The sequence below is a fragment of the Chenopodium album genome, chromosome 19, assembly GCF_948465745.1.
Source record: "Chenopodium album chromosome 19, dcCheAlbu1.1, whole genome shotgun sequence".
Lineage (NCBI taxonomy): Eukaryota > Viridiplantae > Streptophyta > Magnoliopsida > Caryophyllales > Amaranthaceae > Chenopodium > Chenopodium album.
In genome coordinates this window covers 14,648,538-14,668,698 of record NC_137852.1, presented here as the reverse complement: position 1 = coordinate 14,668,698, position 20,161 = coordinate 14,648,538, and the positions used below count along the sequence as shown (strand labels likewise).

General features: G+C 35.7%; 4 protein-coding genes and 1 long non-coding RNA gene across 6 annotated transcripts; 2 read left to right on the top strand and 3 right to left on the bottom strand.

Moving 5' to 3' along the window:
* The first annotated feature begins 477 nt into the window (after positions 1-477).
* LOC145596190 (uncharacterized) lies at positions 478-5,543 on the top strand. The gene is made up of 4 exons (XM_081652617.1): positions 478-859; positions 1,838-3,296; positions 4,359-4,497; positions 4,590-5,543. Exons 2-4 carry the CDS (start codon positions 1,854-1,856, stop codon positions 5,243-5,245), a joined length of 2,238 nt encoding a protein of 745 aa, XP_081508743.1. The 5' UTR covers positions 478-859; positions 1,838-1,853; the 3' UTR covers positions 5,246-5,543.
* A 1,018-nt stretch (positions 5,544-6,561) lies between these two features.
* Positions 6,562-7,205, top strand: LOC145596192 (dirigent protein 25-like). Its single transcript, XM_081652619.1, has one exon. The coding sequence runs from the start codon at positions 6,562-6,564 to the stop codon at positions 7,168-7,170; it is 609 nt and encodes a 202-aa protein (XP_081508745.1). The 3' UTR covers positions 7,171-7,205.
* A 1,260-nt stretch (positions 7,206-8,465) lies between these two features.
* Positions 8,466-9,840, bottom strand: LOC145596191 (dirigent protein 9-like). Its single transcript, XM_081652618.1, has one exon. The coding sequence runs from the start codon at positions 9,838-9,840 to the stop codon at positions 8,683-8,685; it is 1,158 nt and encodes a 385-aa protein (XP_081508744.1). The 3' UTR covers positions 8,466-8,682.
* Positions 9,841-12,561: 2,721 nt separating this feature from the next.
* LOC145594090 (uncharacterized) lies at positions 12,562-13,842 on the bottom strand. The gene has a single exon (XM_081650427.1). The coding sequence runs from the start codon at positions 13,840-13,842 to the stop codon at positions 12,562-12,564; it is 1,281 nt and encodes a 426-aa protein (XP_081506553.1).
* Positions 13,843-16,193: 2,351 nt separating this feature from the next.
* Positions 16,194-18,627, bottom strand: LOC145596193 (uncharacterized). Of its 2 annotated transcripts, XR_014103078.1 has the most exons (5): positions 18,058-18,627; positions 17,590-17,979; positions 17,259-17,301; positions 17,079-17,164; positions 16,194-16,557 (listed from the first exon to the last, which is right to left on the bottom strand). It is a non-coding gene; the product is annotated as an uncharacterized LOC145596193 (long non-coding RNA). The 2 variants fall into 2 exon arrangements; XR_014103077.1 differs by having other exon boundaries at positions 17,079-17,301.
* Between the last annotated feature and the right edge of the window lie 1,534 nt (positions 18,628-20,161).

Below are 20,161 nucleotides of genomic sequence, written 5' to 3'. Positions count from 1 at the left end.
GTAAAATAAAACTTTTGATTGTGGAGGTAGTAAAAATCAATTTTTGGGTTTTTGTCAGGTGGTCAAAATCAAAATAACCTAAATATAATAATGGGTTAACATGTCAGTATAATAGAGGTTATTTCATTTTCTTACAAGCAGTCATACAATATAGCCAAGTAACCAACTGCACAGAAAGCAGATATATACAAATTCATACAAGTAGTAATTTATAAAAGTAATTTTTTTTTTCCCATGTGAATACAAACTACACCGTATTACTCGAGCAAAGAACTAGTTATTATAAACCAAAACCAACATGAATTATTAATATTGAAAAAAATAAAATAAATAGGGACCCCCATGGCGCCTACCCATTTGCAAATGCATGATATAGTTCACTTTCCCTCGCATTTCCAATTTCCATTGACCAATAACATTATAAATTTAGGTTGAATTATATAAGTTGGCAAGTAGATATACGTATATGATAATGACATATTTAGCATCAATTAATTAATTAAATTAATTATTACTCATACAAAAACAAATTTTGCGTCCAATTTTTATTTTAAGGGATGTCATAACCTTTGGCGGGCCGGTTCGACTTTCTAAATGTCGGCCGGCGAGTCTTCTCATCTTCCTACTTCACATCCAATTTTTTTTTCTTACTTCCAAATTTCTTCGTCAATTTCTTTCCTAGTTTTTCTCTAATTTTCCCGCAATTTCGGGTTTTTTTTACCCCTTTTGCTTTCTTTCCATTTTCATTTTTGGGTTTATTTTTAGACAGGTTTCTGTCTATTCTTTTGAATTTTTTGTTTCAATCCATTTTTTTCTTCATTTTTGGCGATTTCTTCCTCTGTAATAATTCTGGGTTAAGGTTAGTTTTCTGAGTTGTGTTAAATTTGATTTTGGCTTATGTAATTATGTTCATTGATTTTGTGTTTATGTTTCAATGTTTGTTATAATCTGAAACTGGGTATTATTGAATTCTTGGTTATAAGATTTTGATGATTTTTTAGCTTATTTTTTTATTAATGGAAGATGGGTTTCAGTGTTATTAAAGTTGTTGGCATTTTTGTGTTAAAGTAAGAATAATTATTGTTTGTTATTTTATGATAATAATTTGGTTATATTTGTCATTATTTTGCTGGTATGGAATCGATGTGTAACCACTTTCTTTTGCTTTAGTGAATTTCAGTTATAATGGGTTTTTTCACCAATGCAATGCACCCTTTTATTATATTCAGAACTTCTTTTTTTCGTCCGAATCCTTGTATTTTCCCCATCATGTATATCCGACCGTTAATTTAGAACCCGAACTTTGAGACCCTAAAAAATTAAAAATAAATTTAGAGAGAATAAAGGTCCCATTTTAATATAGGGATTTTTAAACCATAGAGAAATGTTCTTTACTATAGGTTATCTTTGATGTTTAATATGAAAAAAAAAATAATGCAGAAAATTTTGTTTAGTGGGTTATGTTTATGATTATTGTATGTTGTAGGAATTTGCTTTTTAAGTGAATTTCTAGGTGGCTTCTTATGCAAATTTAATGAGTGTTTAGTAGAGCATTAGATTTGTCTTTTCTAGCTTTAATTTGATATAAAAATAATGAAAGTATGAGTTGTAATTAGTGTATGCTGTCTCTGGCATGTTGCAATTATGGTTTCAAAGAGATTTATGTTAGATATGTAGAGTGTGGGTCTAGAAGTGTGCGGTGCTAATATGTGTTCTTCATTTTTTTTTATTTTTTTTATTTTTTTTTTTTTTAGAACTAAAGGTGCATGTATGATGAATTTTGATACGTTTCGTGGAATTTTCGTGTTAATCTGTCCTGTCTTTGTTATGTATCTAGTGTGTTGAAGCTGTATATGGTAGCAGTTGGGTTAATACATTTGGAAATGGCAACAGAAAGAAATGCGTCGAGTGTTCTTGCAAAGTTGATGGGTATTGATAAACCATCAAACTTGAATACTGCACATCAAAGGCATAAAGTACTCTCTCAGAACTATCTTCAGAATATTGCTTCGGTTGGTAAAAGGGAGAAGGCATTCTTGTATTTGGATGAGGTTGATTCTTACATGGAGGAAAGTGAAGATACAGCTGATTATTTAGGAGGAGCAAGTGTGATTGATTACCAGAGTTTGCTTTGTCGAACTGAGAAGTCCTTTCTTGCTGGGAATTCACGTTCATCATCTAATTCCTCATCTAGTGACCGGAAAAGAAAATTATCTGTGTCTGAAGGGATTAATGGACATTTTCAAGGGAGGAAAACGAGTAGCTCCTATAACAGCTTAAAGTCTCCTACTCATGGCTCTTTGTCATCTCAGGAAATAGCAAAGCAAATTTCTGGTCAAGTAAAGCATAGTATTTGGCATAGTTGTGCAGAGTTATCCAGTTCAAGGCCTAGAGCTGAAAAGAGTTCTGAAAATGATGAGGAAAAAATGACTTTATCTGCTCGTTTATTTGATTCAGAGAAGAAACATGAACCTTCTCCTTTCAATTTAGCCAGTGGATCTTCTAGCAGGGAATCTCAGACGGTCAGAAAACAGATCTCAGAAAGGCGCAGAGCAAGGAAATGCTCCCAGGAGGTAACAACATCTTGTGGAAGCAGCAAAACCCAAGATGAAGTGTTTGTTACAAGTAGTAATGGAAGTAATACTGTCCTCAACACCAGTAATGTGAACTTCAACAGTCCTTTACATTATGACAATGTGAATCTTTGTCCGCTGTCTGCTGCCAGATATTTGTCCAAACCAACACGTTTTCCTTCTGCTTGGGTTCCCAGAAGCAGAGTAAGGCAATTTACTTTTGATAAAAGTTGGTGTTTGAGACCAGGAAAGTGGGATAAAAAGCAATGTAATGACTCAGGCAAGGACAATATTGGGCCTAAAGATGTGCAGTCAACATCTGAATGTAATAGCTCAGACTCAGAGAAGCCATGCATTCATCATGCAGCTTCCATAATCCTTAATGATTCATTTGAGCTTGTGGGACATAAGTCGCATGAAGAAACTTTTACATTGATCAATTCTGTAAGTAACACGGCTTTTTCAGATTTAGAAAGTCCTGCTTATCACGAGGCTCACATAATCCTGAATGAGATTAAGGAAAGGCGTCGAGAAAAAGTTGTTTCTCAAAACAACACTGTTGAATCCTTGTCTACAGATTGTAATTTAGCTTTGGAGACAGAGGACCTTTCTGATGATGAGCATAAAAGAGTGAACTTGTCTACTGAAGTTAGAAGGGAGAACTTGTCAGCTAAGTCAACTTCATGCATTTTGTTGGGAGATCAAGAATCTTGGAAGTACCAGGTACTTTTGAACTTTATTTTATTCTTTTTATTTAATGATCCTCATTTGACTTTCAATATACGCTGGTATAATAGGTTGTTAACAAGGCAAATAAATTAAGATGGAGGGGATAATATTTACACTTGAATAGCTAAATATGAATGATACCCTTCCTATATTTTGCTTCTAAATCTGTTTGTTGCTAAGCAATGAGCCATGCATTTTATGTTGGTTAAGCTTTTTATCTACCATCTAATTCAGATCTAAAGTCTCAATTTGAGTAGAAATGTTTGCATAAAGTTTGTCACCACCTAGGTCATTTCTATCTTGGCTGTTTTCTCTGGTAATTTGTTGTTGACGTCTGGTCCTACAGGCTTGATGAAATAGGGGATTTTTCAATTTTTTCTAGCAACTGATTTAGAATTTTGATTTAAGTTTTGTGGTGTTGTCATTAAATCTTAATGAGTTAATTGAAGCTCGAAGATAAATATACTTGTGTCTATTGGGAGAGTTCTGTGTTTGGGTCTGGTTTAAACATCCTTTTCTACTAGTGGTTTTAATATACTATACCATCATACAGAGATGCGGCAAATTGTTTGAGAAATTGCATGAGGATGATTTCCGCAGTTGGAGACTTTGATTGTAAACCATTGAAACATATTTATTTCATTTATAAGACAAGCTTTGAGTTGTTGTGGGATCTTTGTTGCCAGACTAGGATAAAATATTGAAAATCTTGGAGGATGTTACCTTTTGTTAAAGATAAATGTTGGAGGTCTTATATAAATAATTGGCAGAGACATATACTTCATTCATGGAATTTCAGTTACATTATGTTGTTTGAGCTTAGGTTCTCCTAGTAAATATATAACCTACTTGACTGTCTTTCACTTCACCAAGTTTATCTTTGTTGATTGTGGCTTGATTATCTTTTCATACATATCCTTAAATCGGTTAAGGAAGTTGTTTTGTAGACAATTTTGGCTCCCCCCCTCCCCAAAAGCTATCATCCTAATTTTACGTCTTTACTCATTAATCCATTTTAGTACTTCTCTTCTCATTATTTGGATGTCAATTTTGCAGTTAAAAAAGAAAGACAAGGCTGCTGAGCCAAGGTCTCCTGTGAGTTCATTGGAAGGCCCAGAAGGTTGCATGCATATTCCAAATATATCTGTGGAGGCAGCAGGACATTTGTCTGATCAAGTAGAGAACGATTGCCAAGGTTGGTAAAGAAAATCTTATTTACTGACTCTTTTATAGATGATGATGATGATGTTGTATCTCTAAATTTTAGATCCTCTATTGTGTGTGTAGGTTTGCAAAGAAAGCTTCAACTCATAGAAACCATGTCTTTAGAATCAGGATCAGAAGGACCTGAGATGGTAGTATCTAGTGAGGGGGGCGATTATGAAGATTCAGTTGGTTTATATCAGAATGATCCACAAATAATGGAAGTTTATCAAACTTTAATCAAAGAAAGCTTGGATTTCTCTTATGTAGTTGATGTGTTGGTGGAGTCAGGTCTTCAGATGATGGACTTGGAGATGGAAAGCAAAACTTGGTGTTTGCGGGGTTACGTCTTGGAACCTTTAGTGTTTGATGAGTTAGAGAAGAAGTATGGCAAGCATATGCCATGGGAAAAGTCAGAAAGACGGCTTTTATTTGATCGCTTAAACTTGGGGCTCTTGGAGATTGTCAAACCTTATGTTGGCCTAAGTACATGGAAGAAACCTGTAGCGAAAAGATTTTGTCAAAGGCAAAAAAGTCAGGAGCTCATTGAGGAAGACCTGTGGTCATTGTTGGTCAACCAGCAAGAGGTTATTAAGAGGAAATCTGATGAAGTGTGTAGAAAGGAGATTGAATGGTTAGATTTAGAAGAAGAAACAACTTTGATAGTACAAGAAATACAAAGTTTGCTGATAGACGAATTTATAGAGGAGTTTGTGAGTGGGGAATTTTCTTTTTGTTGAACGCGTGTTCGTGTAGATAGGTTTAGTCATTGGATTTGTACAAAATACATTTTTCTGCAGAACGTATTTTTAGAGTCTGCATGCTCCCTAAATCCTGAGGGACAAGCATATAGGAGTTTTGTTTAGTGATTTTTCACTTGAGGGGAACTACTATTGATTGATTTTAGCACACATTTTTTGGGTCATTGTTGAAGATTTAAGTTGCTAATGTTTTGCAATGATTGCTTCATTCTTGTATAAAGCACATTTTTCATAAAAGTTTGTTGAAAATGAAATATAGTGATTGTTTTTCCTGTAATACTTGGTCCTTGATACTTTGATTGGAAGCAACCTTTATTTAGTTAAAGCGCCTTTGCTTAGTGATTTGGATTAAATGGTTTAGTCTAATTAGACCTGATATGTTGACTAGAATGTCTTACTACAGTCTTAGGATGATAATTCCTAGTAAGAGCCTTAGACTCAGACAAAACTGACTATAATATTCAAGTACTTGATTCGAACTACTTGCTCTGGATCCAAAAACAGAAACCCTATGACTTGGACCGCGATTATCAAAAATTGTAAACCGTATGGCTTGAACTATGATTTACGAATACTAATACATGTAATATTGATTGATTTTTGGTAAACCTTGCATTTTTAGTAGGCTTGAATATGACCATTTTTTTCTGTATTTTTTATGACTAAGATAGAGCATGCTGACATGAATGATTTAGGAAACTAATAGCTGTTACTCTGTATGTCAATTTACTAATAGTGCATAATCTTAAAAGTCAATGATCAAATTATACATTCAGATTTGCTGATTAAATTGGGAAAGGTGACAACTGCATATCTTCTTGATTGTTCTGATCAAGTTGATTTTCCTTATCCAACCAATCCTCTTTGACTAAACCAATCTTTAAAATAGTCAACGTTTGACTTTTTAAAGCTAACCAAAACACCACTCACCTGTTTATTGCATGCATTTACGTAAACACCAACTCCATTTCATCAACGTACTACTATTTTTTTCATCATAGCAATTTTATTTTGTAAGGGGAGTATACATTTTAGCAAAATCCTGAACTTTTTACCACATATAAAAGAAGCCTGCCTTTTTCTGTTCAGAATTTGACCTTTTTGCCATCGAAATGCATATTCTAAAATCCATGTTTACCAAGTATTCCATTGTTTCATGGTTAATCCTAGGCTTTACTGCATTAACCTCCACTGCTCGATTTCTCGATGAACAGGCTGATTGGGAAGCTATGCTTCCCCAAGGAGCCCCTGCCCCTAACCCTGTTCCAAGCACAGACCTTGCTTTTACCTTTTTCATGCATGATATACTTGGAGGGTCTAACCCCACAGCTAGAGCTGTCACCGGTATAGTTAACAACCCGCGACTAAGTGGCCAGCTCCCCTTCGCTAAGCCTTATGGTGCAGTCCTCCCTATCAATAGTGGAGTCAAAGTAGATAATGCTGGCGGCTTCCCCTTCCTCACAGGCTTGAGTGGCACCACTTCTAATATTTTCCAAAATAATGGCATGAATGGAGTACGTCTCCCAGTTGGTTCAACCATAGAGAAGCTTATGTTTGGGACTATGACTGTGGTTGACGATGAGCTTACTCTGGGGCCTGAGCTGAGCTCTGATAGGGTGGGAAAGGCACAGGGTTTCTATGTGTCAAGCTCTGTGGATGGTAAAAGTCAGGTGATGGCCCTCACTGCTATGTTCGAGACTGGAGGTTATGCTGATACAATCTGCTTATTTGGGGTTCATCTGTTGGGTGTATCGGAATCTCAGGTGGCGGTCATGGGAGGAACTGGCAAGTTTGTCAATGCTAAGGGGTATGCCATTATCAAGACCTTACCACCCTCAAAAATTCAGATTCAGACTGATGGGGTGGAGACTGTGGTCCAATTCACTGTCTATATTACCTATTAAATTCTTTTTTCATTCTTTTTCTTTTTTAACCTCATTTCTTTGATTTGGAGAAGCTGTAAGATTATTTTTTTACCGTGATTAGATTGCATAATCACAATTAGAACCCTTGATTGTTTTGTTAGTGGCAGTGTTCATACTTGTATTCCATACTTTTAAGGCTTGGTACAAATTTGTTATCTTACTATTTTCTCGCTTAAAATTAGTACTGTCGACCAGCTTTGTTAGGAATAAGACAGCTAATAACATTTAACTCTGAGATGGCTTTACACAACTTGCGATCCTTTATAAGACAATATTGATATATGATGATGTCGAGTCCCAAGAAGCAAGTAGGCATTTTCCATGTCATGATTATTACTCTGTTTACAAAATTGTTTAGCTTGACATGAGTAAAACATCTCCTGGGAAAGACTGATAGGGGGGAGTTGGAAATTCAGAGAAGGTTATTGTATTGAATGGAAAAAGCCGCAGTGGTGTTTCCTGGTAGTTTGATATTAACTGCTAAATCTAATAGCTGCGCGGTCATCAGGGCCCTATCAAGTTCTGGACTTCTGGATAGCACAACCTGCTCAAACCTTAGGCACTTCCAGTTGGATCCTTTATAAACTACAGTACATTGCAGGAATTCCCCTAAATTCCGTCAATGAAGTGCTAGATTACTTTCATGTGTATAAAACTCATGTTATTATGTTAACAGATGCAATACATTCTTGAAAACCACACAGCACGATATGTATTCTGTTATGTTAAGAATTTTCTCTATTTTAGAAGATAATTTCTCTGCTAGACAAGATTCGGCCTCTATCTTAATTTGGCTTGATAATTTGACTTCCGTCTCTCTAGACTAGGATTCTTTCATCTGTATGTGATCCATGCTAAATAATAACGGCTAATGGAGCCTTGTCACTCTAATAATTTTTTATATTGTTTAAATTCTCTTTACACCACATTACAAAGTGTGGTGTTATTTTAAGAACGCTAAAATGTCTGATATTTATACGTGTTTCACTTGTTACTTGCTAGTTTGTACTTTGTTGTGGTATTAAACCGTTGGTTACTAATTGAAGTATAAATCTAACAAGGGTTTATTAATTTAATTAAGTATATGTTTGCATTTTGTGCTGTACTTCATATATATGAATAAAAACTGAGGTATAGGTACAGAAAAACATGTATGTGCTAAGGTGTAATTAAAAACCACTTCTAGTCTTCTAGGAAGATACCTAAGGAACGCGACTCTTTAGTATGCACATATTATCAGAATATCAGATTGGAAAACTGATCTTTACCAGAATGTTTTGCATATGTCATATCAAGAAATACAGAAAGAAGAAGGTAAATCCAAGAAACTCATTTGCATTAAGTACATAATTTCTGATTAACTTACATGGCTTAATATACATACATAATACGTACAACAAAGTGAATGAAACTCCAACCTTAAAAAAAATAAAAATAAAAGCACAAGCATCAAATTACACAAATTTTAAATTCAGGAATCTGCAGTTATACCTAGATAAGGTAAACACTAAAATGAGCAACGGTGTCAACGCCGTCAGTAGTGTGCTGGTTCTGATCAGGGATGGTCTCAATAGTAGTATATCCCTTAGCATTCTCATACTTACCGGTTCCACCAATGACAGCCATCTGAGAAATCGGAGAGGCAGTCCGGTGGACACCGAAGAAACTGATGGTGTCATCGGTTTCTTGCTCATGACCCTCACCATGGAAGATTGCGGTGAAGGCCATGGTGTGACTCTCACCATCAAGGGAGCTAGCAAGGTAGAAGCCTTGGCCTCTGCCCATGACACCAGACCCGAGCTCATGGCCCTCAGTGAGCTCGTCGTCTATGACTGTGATGGAACCAAATAGCAGCTTCTGGAGGGTTGTACCAGAGGGAAGCTGGCCAGGGTTGACAAATGCAGCCTGGTTGTTGTTGCCACCGTTTACAACGTTGTTGTTGCCAGCGTTTTGTACAACTTGTTGCTGGTTCTGACCGTTAAGTCCTGCAAATGAGGGGACATTGTTGTTGTTGAGGACGTTGTTGAGATTGCCATTGTTCATGAGGGGTATTCCGTTGGAGACTGGGAACACTTGGTTGTTTGGCTGTGAGAATGGGATTCCATTGACGTCGCTGGAGGCAATTAGACCAGTGACAATCCTGCCTGAGGCGCTTGACCCGCCTAGAACATCATGCATATAGAAGGATATAGCAGGGTGTCCAGGCTGCTCTGCTCCGCCTGCAGCACCACCTTGCACAGCAGGTCCTGCAGCTAGTGAAGCTGCAGGAGCTTCCTCGGGGGTTGCTGCAGCTGTTGTTGTAGAGTCTGGCTGAGGCTGATCAGGTTGATTGTCCGGGGTTGCAGCCTCTTCAACAGGAGCTTCTGCAGCAGCAGCTGGTGCTTCTGCTGCAGCATCTGGAGTTTCTGCAGCAGCAGCTGGAGCTTCTGTTACAACAGGAGGAGCTTCTGTCCCAACAGCAGGAGCTTGGCCGCTTGGTAAAACAGTTGTAGAAGTGGAATCACCCATTGGTGGTAGACTTGGTAGTTCGTCTGCAGGAGTAAACTGAGAGCTCATTTGGTCGAGGATTCGAGCAGAGTTGGCAAGACCTAGAGTAAGGGACAGTATTAGTAGTAGACAGATGGTGGGAAGGGAGAAAAACTTAGCCATTTCGGGTTTGGATGTTGGTAATGCAAAGACAACAGATTATAAGAGATTGGATTTTTTGTATCTCTTTTAGATAATTGCTTGAATTGTTGTTGGTGATGAATAGAAAGATGTAACTGAGGGTATATATAAGTTTTGAGGAGCTTCAAATTTCTTTTAATAAATGATTGTTAGAAAAATTATAGTGGAGCTGATGAAATTGATTGTATATAGTAAGAGTAGTGGTAGTTTAATGTGGGTTTGATCATATAGTAGATATATATATTTATATAAGTTATGATGGGTTAAGTCAACCTAAATGTTTAAGCAGATTGAAAAGAAGATAGTTTAGAAAATACTGGTTAGGTAGTTGATTAGGAAGAGTTCATTGGTGTTACAGGTTGAAAAGTGCATTGATAAATTTTCTCTGTTTTGTCTTTGAATGGCTTAGGTGTGCCTAATTATTAATTAACCTTGATGTGCATGACAATTTACCGGATACAATTTTTTTTTTTAGTTTACTCATTTGAAGTTGATCATATAGATAAGTGAAAATAATACGGAGTACCGAGTTTGGATAATAAATAATACTCCCTCCGTTTCTTATTTCTTGCAACATTTACTAAATATGGGTGGTTCACATTTGTTGCAACAATTTTTTTTTTTCCTCTTTTAGTAAGTATTTAAGGGTGAATTTACAGATTTACCCTTATTATAACATCTTAAGTATGTTGATTATTTTTAATAATCTATCACTTCCCCTACATTAATCTAATCTTCCCCTAATGATTCCCACCAAAAAAAAAAAAAAAAACCCCAAATTCATCTCCCCTTTTTAAATCTACTGATTGATGAACAAAATTGTTCATCTTCCCAACCACCTCATTCATTGTTCCTTCATCCTACTGCATTAACTCCATGACAGCTTCTTCAGTTTCTTCTCTCTCCTCTCTCTTCTCCTCTCTCTTCTCCGTATTTAACACTCTCTCTTTCTCTCTCCTGGTAATTTCGAACCCTAAATCTGCATCTCTCACTCGCCGTTTCCTTCCTATTCCAGTCTCCTCTCTCTGCTTTCTTCTCAGATCTGTGAGAAAACAACCACCATGAGTTCCTCCTCTACAACAGATGCTTCACTCTTTTGCTATGAAAACCTTCCCCAACCAAAACCCGTTGATGATCTCCCTCCTGGCTCCACCAGATACATATGCGAGAGGGGCACAGGGAAGATCAAGCCCTTGCGACGGGCTAGATTGAGACCCATCTTCGCCAGGGTGAAGCGTGGCGCAAAGCTGACGGAGTACATCTCCTCCGACGAAGAAGAAGAGGTCAGCAAGGCTTTGGTGATGAAAACCCCTGAGAAACCCGTCGAAGTCATAGATCTGAGTGGCGAAAGTGACGAGGAGGGAGGTGTGCAGGGAAATGTTGGGGGATCTTCCAAAAAACTTGTGTCCCGTACCAAAGGGAAGGAGAAGGCGTCTGGATCTGGGTCTGGAAAGGCTGTTGGGGCTGGATCTGGGAAGGGGAAAGCCGTGAAGGAGAAGCAGCAGAACAAGGGTTCACTCTCTGGGATGAAGAGAGTCAGATCTGGGTTGCCTATTGACCCAGATCAGCTTTCTGATGAGGATTACCTGGATTTTCTGAGGGATGTCCACCCTGAGTGGTTTGCTGACAAATGATTAAGCAGCGTAAAACCTTTCTTCTCCCTCTTTTTACAATTTTTAGTAAATTATTGTTTGTTGGTGGTTGTGGTTGTTGCTGTTGTTGTGAGTTCCTTTGAAATTGTTGTTGCTGATATTGCTATGCATATGGATGCTGTTGTTACTTTTGATCTTGTAGTTTGCCTTTTAACTATGTTTTTATGCATATGATTAATGTTGTTGGTGGCTACCCTGAGTTGGTTGTTGTTGTTGGATGTTAATGGCTGGTGTTGAGTCCCTGTGGCTGTTGTTGTTGGCTTTTATTGTTGGTGGTTGTTGTATCCCTGTGGCTGTTGTTGTTGGCTTTTATTGTTGGTGGTTGTTGCATTGTATCCCTGTGGCTGTTGTTTGTGCATGTATTTGTTGGTTGTAGTGGAGTCCCTGTGGCTGTTGTTGAGGCCTGTTCTGTTCATGGTTCTGTACTCCCTGTGGCTTTTGTTGTATCCTTATATTGTTGGTTCATGGTTCTGTACTCCCTGTGGGTGTTGTTGGACTGTCATCTTATTACCTACTGTTGTCCCTGCATATTATGGAGCTTTTGGTATCTTGTTTTGAGTTAGTCCCCTCTGTTTGATACCATGTTAACTGTGTAATTGAAAACCATATGATGAAGGGACTCATTTGAATCATTGTTGCTTGTGAATGAATAGCTCCATCCTGGGTAAAATGCCCAGGATGTTGAGGTAAATTCACTGAGCAGCATTTTGATATGTACATACCCTCTCTGATGGTTGTGTCTTCTTTGTTTTAAAAAAAAAACAAATTTAAAACCATAGTTGTTCAATTAAGACACTTGTGTCATTTAACTTTGAATTCACAAAAAGACAAGATCTTGAATTCCATACTTACATGACTGCCTTACATGTATTCCTTTTGATGCATCAAAATACACCTAACCTAAGCATTAACAATCTAGAGAAATCAAAAGATACTAAGACAAGTGGCACAGATTATAGTAGTTGTATTACCAGAGTCTTCAAAATACTTGCAAGGTTAGGTGTGGCAGTCTATGTGTAGTGTATGAGTCCCATTTGTTTGTGGCTTCACTTCAGTCTGCATCCACTTCCATGTATGCTTCTTCCTCTGCTGCATTTGGTGCTGGGATGAACATTGTGTCTAAATAAGTAACTGCTTGTTTGATGAGTTCCCTTGGCACATGTAGATGCTTGGGTAACACCCCTAGTCTGTCCAGCTTCTTCTTCTTCATGTGTGGGGGTGAGAAGTTGTTGTTGCCTTCCTTCTCTAGAATCTTAATCATGACTGATTGCAATGTGAGCCATATGAACTTGTTTGCCTTTGCTTCAAATGCATTGTAAGCATTGATAACTTCTTTGATTAAGTCATCCAAATTGGTGGGGAAGGCTTGATACTGTAGAGACTGAATAACTTTGAACAGCCCTAGGTCTAGGACATTCAAGTTAGGAGATTGTGCTGGTTGATACACCATTTCTATGTTGAATCCCTCTGTATTGCATGCAGCAATAAATTCAGCATCATTGGGCACTTGATGTGGTCTTGCATTATCCCACTGTATTTTGACTTTTTTGGACACTCCTTCTGGCCATTGTTGAATTATTGATGGTATAATGTGTTCCAAAAGCATTTCCCTGATTGCTTCTTTGTTAACATTTTGCACTGCTTTTGTCTCCCATGTCCCTGCATCTCTGTTTTTACTCTTCTTCTTGGCCATTTGTTTCTTCACAAAAGGAAAAATGCCATACTTTCCATCATGCAAAAGAGTCCCATCTCTTGCATATAATGGTTTCCCAATCACAGCCATAAACATGGCCTTCACCTTGAATCTTTTGGATTGTTGACATCTATAAGGGTCCTCTTCCTTTGGCAGAAGATAAAACTTTCTTGTTTCTGGGTTCAAGTAGAACCATTTTTCATCAATGTGAATTGTGTCTTGCATGTCAACAAACTTTGGATTACCATGTCTTGGAATTGGGTTTATGTGACTTAATACCCACTTCATTCTAGCCACCTTGTGGTTGGATGTTAGAGCTGGGTGGTTTGTGCTGGTGTGAGTTCTGAGTCTTCCTTTCTTCCTTAATCTGTGTATGGTTGAATGTGACACATTTAATGCCCCTGCATAACTTCTCTCTGTAGTCCTCTTGTAGAGTGGCACAGATTGTAGCCACTCATCTGAGTACTCTTTTGGTTTTGGCCCTGTTCTGCCCAATTTTTTAGACCTTATATCAATGATATTCCCCTGAGCCATCTGTTTTTTGATGTCTGCATTTAATCTAGACATAGTTGATCTGTGAATATCAAATTGTCTTGCAAGTTGGGACAGAAAACCTCTTGGCAGTTCACCCCCTTGCATTTTCAGTAAAATGGCATCAACAAGCTGCCTTTTTTCTCCATGGTGAGGTCTCTCCTCTTGTCTACATCCTCTGGTTGTTGCTGTTTGTTGACAGTTTGTGAATAAGCCCATTCACCAGCATATTCATCCTCTGAGTCACTGCTGCTGTGTGATGAACCACTTGAATACCCCTGATTCTCTTCTCCGATTAACTGTTCTATTGAAAAAAATTCTTCTTCATCCATGAGCAGATACTAACTTGGGTTTTTTTCAGGCCTTTGGATGGTGATGAAGTGGAGGATGCAATTTTTTGGCCGTGCTCATACAGAACCAGCTTTTGAAGGAAGATGAAGCAAGGATGCTGCCCCTAGTTTTTAGCACTAAGTACAGTAGATTAAGTAGATTATGGGTAATTATGGTAGGACTAATTGTAGGTTAGTGCTAACTTTTGAAATTTCAAAAAAAAAATTGTATTCATTAGGGGAGAAAACTTGGGTTTGTAATGTTTAAACAAAACAATTCTGCTGGTTTTTGGACCTTTATATACCTCCATTTACTTGAGAAAAGTAAATGGAGGGAAGAAATTCACAAAAAGTTCACTAAATTTAAATTTTGGTTAAAAAATGGGAGGGAAAAGTACACCCTCCCAAAAAATCAGCCATGTGCTCCTTTAAAAATGATGTGGTCCCTTTCCTTTCCCTCCTTTTTTAAACTTAATCACATGGGATTAAACATTGCTTTATTCCCTTAAAAGTTTTGACTTGGGAAGCGTGCTCCCCCCCTTTGTTGCAAGAAATAAGAAACGGAGGGAGTAATAGAATCTCAAATGTGTTAATCTCAAGTTTGCTATTCTTTCAAGTGTTTTGTTTTTTTTTAAAAAAAAATTCTATCATGACTTTTTATGTTTGGTAATACAAAACTTTAATCGACAATATGTGTTTTGAATTATAAATAAGCGAGTTAAGGTAAAATCGAACTTTGGTATTTGAAGTATTTTAGTCCTTAAACTTTTAAATGAGGTAAAATGGTCCCTCTACAACCAATCACTCACTTTTCAGGTACAAACTAGCTGACCAAGCATAGTTTAGGGACCTTAGTGCACATGTGGTAATAAATTTAATGATATTAAACAAAGTTTGGGGCCCTTCAGTTGATGAGTTGACATTAATTAAATTTAAAATGAAAGTTTAGGGACCTATAGGGTGAGGTGGCTTATGCAATTATTATAGGCCAAAGTTTAGAGACCTATAGGGACACATGATGCTCCCATACAAGAGTGATTATAAGTTTTAACCCATAAGTGTAATTTAGTTCAATTAATTTAATTAGATTTAAAAAAAATCAATAAAAAAATATAATTTTAGTAAAAATTATTAATTTTATAAAAATATATAAGTGAGATATTTTAAGTGTGAAATTCATGGTCACAAATTACTTTCTCACACTAAAATATGTTAAGAAATCTCGCTAAAATCTTGCTATAATACGATATTTGTTTGTGAAAGAAAAATTCCTTCTTAGTCTCTACTCATTCCGTTAAATACATTTAGTTAATAATCTATTTTAATTATTAATTTTTCCTAGAAATTAACACAAGGAAAAAAAATAACCTAATTATAAAAAATACAAAATATATCATGATTATCAAATTTTATTAGCAATTTTTAATTCTTGTCAATTCACTTTATAAATATTTAACTAGTTTTTGGGCCTGGGCGATACCCCGGATTATTACATGGAATTGAACATTAATATACATTGTAATGTATGATTTATTCTTCTTATAATTAAATTTGTTGTTCATATTGTCATTTGCTACATATTAATATTTTGTATTCGAATGATTCCATAAAAAATTACCTAGCTTGGTGGTAAGATTCTTAGTGAAAGAATTAGAGGTTGTGGGTTCAATTCTTGTGGAGAACATTTTTTTTATTACTAGGGTTGCACACGCGCGCGTTGCGCGCGAAATAATGTAGTGATGCTAGTGAGCGAGGCCGAAAGCGTGACCTTTTTTGGCTAGTATGTTTGCTTTCTTAATGGACATTAAAATACACGTAAATTAATTAGTGAACATAGAAGTCGATAAAAAATTGTGCCAATAGAACAAAATTGTGTAATTATTTAAGGAATGGGGTTTACGATTTTATTTAGACTATGTTATGAGGTGTTATATTGTTTAAATCTCATATTAGCTTGTTTGTAACGATTTTTATACACAATAACACAAGTTAATAGCACTACAGACAATAGCGAATTAACATGTAAGTTATTACCCAACAAAAAAAAAATTAAGCTCAAAATAAGGCCAGGATTGTTCCTAGTCAATGTCGTACATATTCTAAAACATTAAAGCTACTTGATAAAGAGCATTTATCTAAATTTCAAATATTTAGACAAAATTGTAAAATAAATTGAAATAAGAAAATTTAAATGAGGCGTTACAAATTTGCTAAAATTGTAAAAATTTAAGATACTTAGTGTAGCCGCCTCTCCTAGTCCAATGCATCAATTCTTGCAAATAATTCAGTAAAGGGTGCTCCACTGCTCTTCATCAATAAGTTGACTAAAGATCAACAACCAAAAATATAAAATTAAATTTTTTTAAAAAAGCCCAAACAATCAACTTCAATAACAGGAAAATTAAAGTAAAAAAATTAGAAAATTTAAGATACTTAGCATAGCCGCCTCTCCTAGTATTATCCATTGCTTTTCTTCTCCTCATATCTACAACTTCTAAAATAAACAATAAAGATCAGTATAAAGTAGTTTTAAAAAAAATATTGTAGAAAGGAGCAAACATATTTAAACAACATGCTAATCCCCAAACTAAACACATGAGTTTCTAATTTATTTAAGCTCAGTCTTTGACTTTGAACAATAAGAAAATGAGATTACATATTCTACTGTCAAAATGCCAATCATATTTGCGACTTGTGAGTACGCTTTCATTGTTCAATATGCTAGCTAATTCACATTTCACGATTGGCTTTTATATAGTCAATTTTTGTGAGAATTATAGTATTATTTGGTTGAATCTAAGGCTAATGAGGAGACTAAACAATTTGAGTACCAATAAATCAATTATAATGAAGTTTGTTTGAAGGGACTTATTTGGTTTCAACTTTCAATTATTCTGTTGGAGTGTTAGTATAAGATTATGAAATGAGAAACATTAATTTTAGTATAAGATTATGAAATGAAAAACATTAATTTTAGTATAATGTGAGTACCAGACATTAAGGAGGCTGTCATACCTTCAAGAAGTGGATCCTACTTGACAGAAACAACCCCATTCACCTTCATTCCTCCCTGACCATAGTTGTTTCGTTCTTCAATTACACTGAAAAATGATAGGTATGGTTATGAAAGGCTGTGGACATTAGTGCTGCCACTAGAATGTGGATCCGCTTTGTGCATATGTGAAATTATCAAACCTCTCGCTTCTTGCATAGAATCCCTTGCATAAGCCATCTCAGCCTGAAATCACATACATCAACAGGCAAAATTCAACGAAATTAACAAAAGTTACACCAAAATTGATACAAAATCCAAAATTACAAACAAATTGACAAAATACTAATTTCTAACAAAAAAAAAAAAAAAAAAAAATCAGTTTTTTCACCCAGATCCAATTAAACCCAGATTTTCCTCAATTAACTTCATATCAATTAAATATCAAATATTTTTGAAAAAAATTATATCAGAAAAATCAAATAATAAAATGTATTCAACTCCAAAATCTCAAAACCGCTATTCATATCAAACCTCTTTATGTTAAGGAAGATTGAGAAACTTGCAGCAATCTCCAAGTTCATTGCGAGTAGGATTTTCACAAGCTTTGGTAGCGCAAATTCGACGTCCTTCATCAATTACTATGCAGAATTGGCAACAACAGTTATCATACCTTTTGCATTTAGGATTGTGACGGATAAAAGAAAATACGGGGCTCCGACGAAGACCCATTTGAATTAGACGAGTCTAAAGATGAATTTAATGATGGGGTTGGATTCAAAGAACAAGATGCCCGCAATTGTAATCGGCAGGGGGGGAATTGATGTTCTTTCATCTACTCCGCCATCTCTTCCTCCCTATCCGGTGAATTGATGTTCTAGATTGTGGTGGTGACGCCTTCATCTTTTATGTTTTCCGTCAAAACTAAATTAAATAAATTCATAAAGTGAATTAGAAAATTAATTGAAACAGAAAATTTAAATTAAAATAAAAAATACCTACCATGAGATCTATCTCTGTGATTATCTTGTTCTATTGTTGGCAACCATGCTAGTTGATCCAAAGTACAGTATCTCATCAAGCAAGGAGAAAGAAGAAAATTCCCAGGTAAAAAGCAAGAGAGAGAAAGTGAGATGAGAAATCTGAGAAAGAAAGAAGAGACAGGAAAGAAAAGAGGAAAAAAATAAAGTAGAAGGTAAAAAGAAAATTTACTTGCATCATAGAGAGAAAAGGTAGAATCACCTGAAACATTGGTTTTCCAGCGATCATCGGACTTCCGCCGTGAAAGATTTGGCGAAAATCCGTCACTATCTCTCTCCTTCCACCGCTACGACATTTTCCGATCAATCTTGTTTCTTCAGATGTGGCTCTCCTCTTGAATTTTTGGATCACACCATTGAGATAGTTGGAAATGATGTTAAGTTACTTTATTAGAATTTAGAAGGTGAAGATTCATTTGTTGGCAATGCAAGTCTTATTTGTCAACATCATTGATCAGGGAAGAGAAGAAAATTGAAAAAAAACAAAGTGGCTAATTTCTAGGTAAAAAGCAATGTTGCATGAATCATCAAAAGAAAGAGATGGAAGGGCAGAAGGTTAGAAGAAGAAGACATGTGATTTTCTTGAAATTTTTTTTTTAAAAAAAAAAAAAAAAATACACACACATGTCCCCACACATGTGGGCACTATTCATAAGGGGAACAAGTGAAACATTTTAAGGGTTGTAGATTATTATGATGAGTCCATGACATGGAATGAAAAACAAATGGAATGAGAGTCACTTGGCGTAATGAACAGTTGAGTAGGTGACGTGGTGCAATGAGGAGAGCTTACGTGACACGTGGACGTTTTTAGGAACGCAACCCTAAGGTTTAGTTTAAATTTAATTTAATTAATTGACTTGTGATCTTACAAGCCTCTATACTTTCACTTGAAAATTAAAGTAAATGACACATCATATTGAATAGTCCCTAAACTTTGCTTAGTTGGCTTGGAAGTCCCTAAACTTTGCTGACTAAGTTTTTCCTTCACCAGAATGGATGAGGCTTGGGTGGTTGAGGGACTATTTTGCCTCATTTGAAAGTTGAGGGACTAAAATATTACAAATACCAAATTTCAGAGACTGTATTTTACATTAACTCATGAATAAGTTTAATAAATTACCAATCGATGACGTCACTTCAACAACTGTTTTACCAAGAGTGATAAGATTGCCTCAACGTATAGTTTTTAAATTTGAATATCAAGAAATAAGGCCTTCCGTTTTTTTTTTTTTACATGCATCAGTTTTTAATATGTAATTTGTATAATTAATAGCTTTAATTGTCTATTCGTAATATAGTAACAATATTAAATTATGAAAATAGACATTATGACTAATCTAGTGATATATTATATATAACATTTATATATTTTTATAATGTCAATGCATAAGCCAAATAAAACATTTTAACAAACGGAGGGAGAACTAGTGAAAATGAAAAGAAAGAAAAGTCTAGAGTTATAAGCTCCCAAAACAACTAACCTATCCCTTAATAAGAGAGAATGTATTGCTAGTGAGATCTTAGATTCATGGGTTTGTTTAATTTTGTTTGGGTATTTTTCGTGTCAAAACCACACTTAATCCGACCTGATCTGAAACTGATTCGAAAAATATCCAATTTAGATTTTGACTCGCGTGAATACAATAATATACCATGACTCAAGTTATAAAATTGACATGACAACCCAATCCAACCTCACCGAACCTGATCCGAACATTCGAATTAACACCTTTATATTTTTCGTACATTTCTTGTATAGTCCTTATTTGTTTCAAGTCATTTTAGTGTTTGTGTGTGGTTTAGCTTGCATTCAACAATTTGGCGATAATTTCTTTTACTTTATTTGTTATAAATAGAAGGACCTTTGGGCTTTGACTTTGATTTGTAAGACAAAGGTGTAGATGAGAAATCAATTAAGATAAATCAAGTATAACATACATAAGCAGCGCAAGAATTTATAGTGGTTCACAGAGAATGAGCTATATCTATTATTAGGGAGATTGGAGCTGATGTTACTCTATAATGGAGGAAGAGTAACAACGGAGTACTTCTCAAGGTGATAA

Coding starts and splice junctions, on each gene's coding strand:
- LOC145596191 (XM_081652618.1), bottom strand. CDS start 9,840: ATGGCTAAGTTTTTCTCCCTTCCCACCATCTGTCTACTACTAATACTG.
- LOC145594090 (XM_081650427.1), bottom strand. CDS start 13,842: ATGCAAGGGGGTGAACTGCCAAGAGGTTTTCTGTCCCAACTTGCAAGA.
- LOC145596192 (XM_081652619.1), top strand. CDS start 6,562: ATGCATGATATACTTGGAGGGTCTAACCCCACAGCTAGAGCTGTCACC.
- LOC145596190 (XM_081652617.1), top strand. CDS start 1,854: ATGGTAGCAGTTGGGTTAATACATTTGGAAATGGCAACAGAAAGAAAT. Junction 3,297..4,358: donor AAGAATCTTGGAAGTACCAG/GTACTTTTGAAC, acceptor TCAATTTTGCAG/TTAAAAAAGAAAGACAAGGC. Junction 4,498..4,589: donor AGTAGAGAACGATTGCCAAG/GTTGGTAAAGAA, acceptor TTGTGTGTGTAG/GTTTGCAAAGAAAGCTTCAA.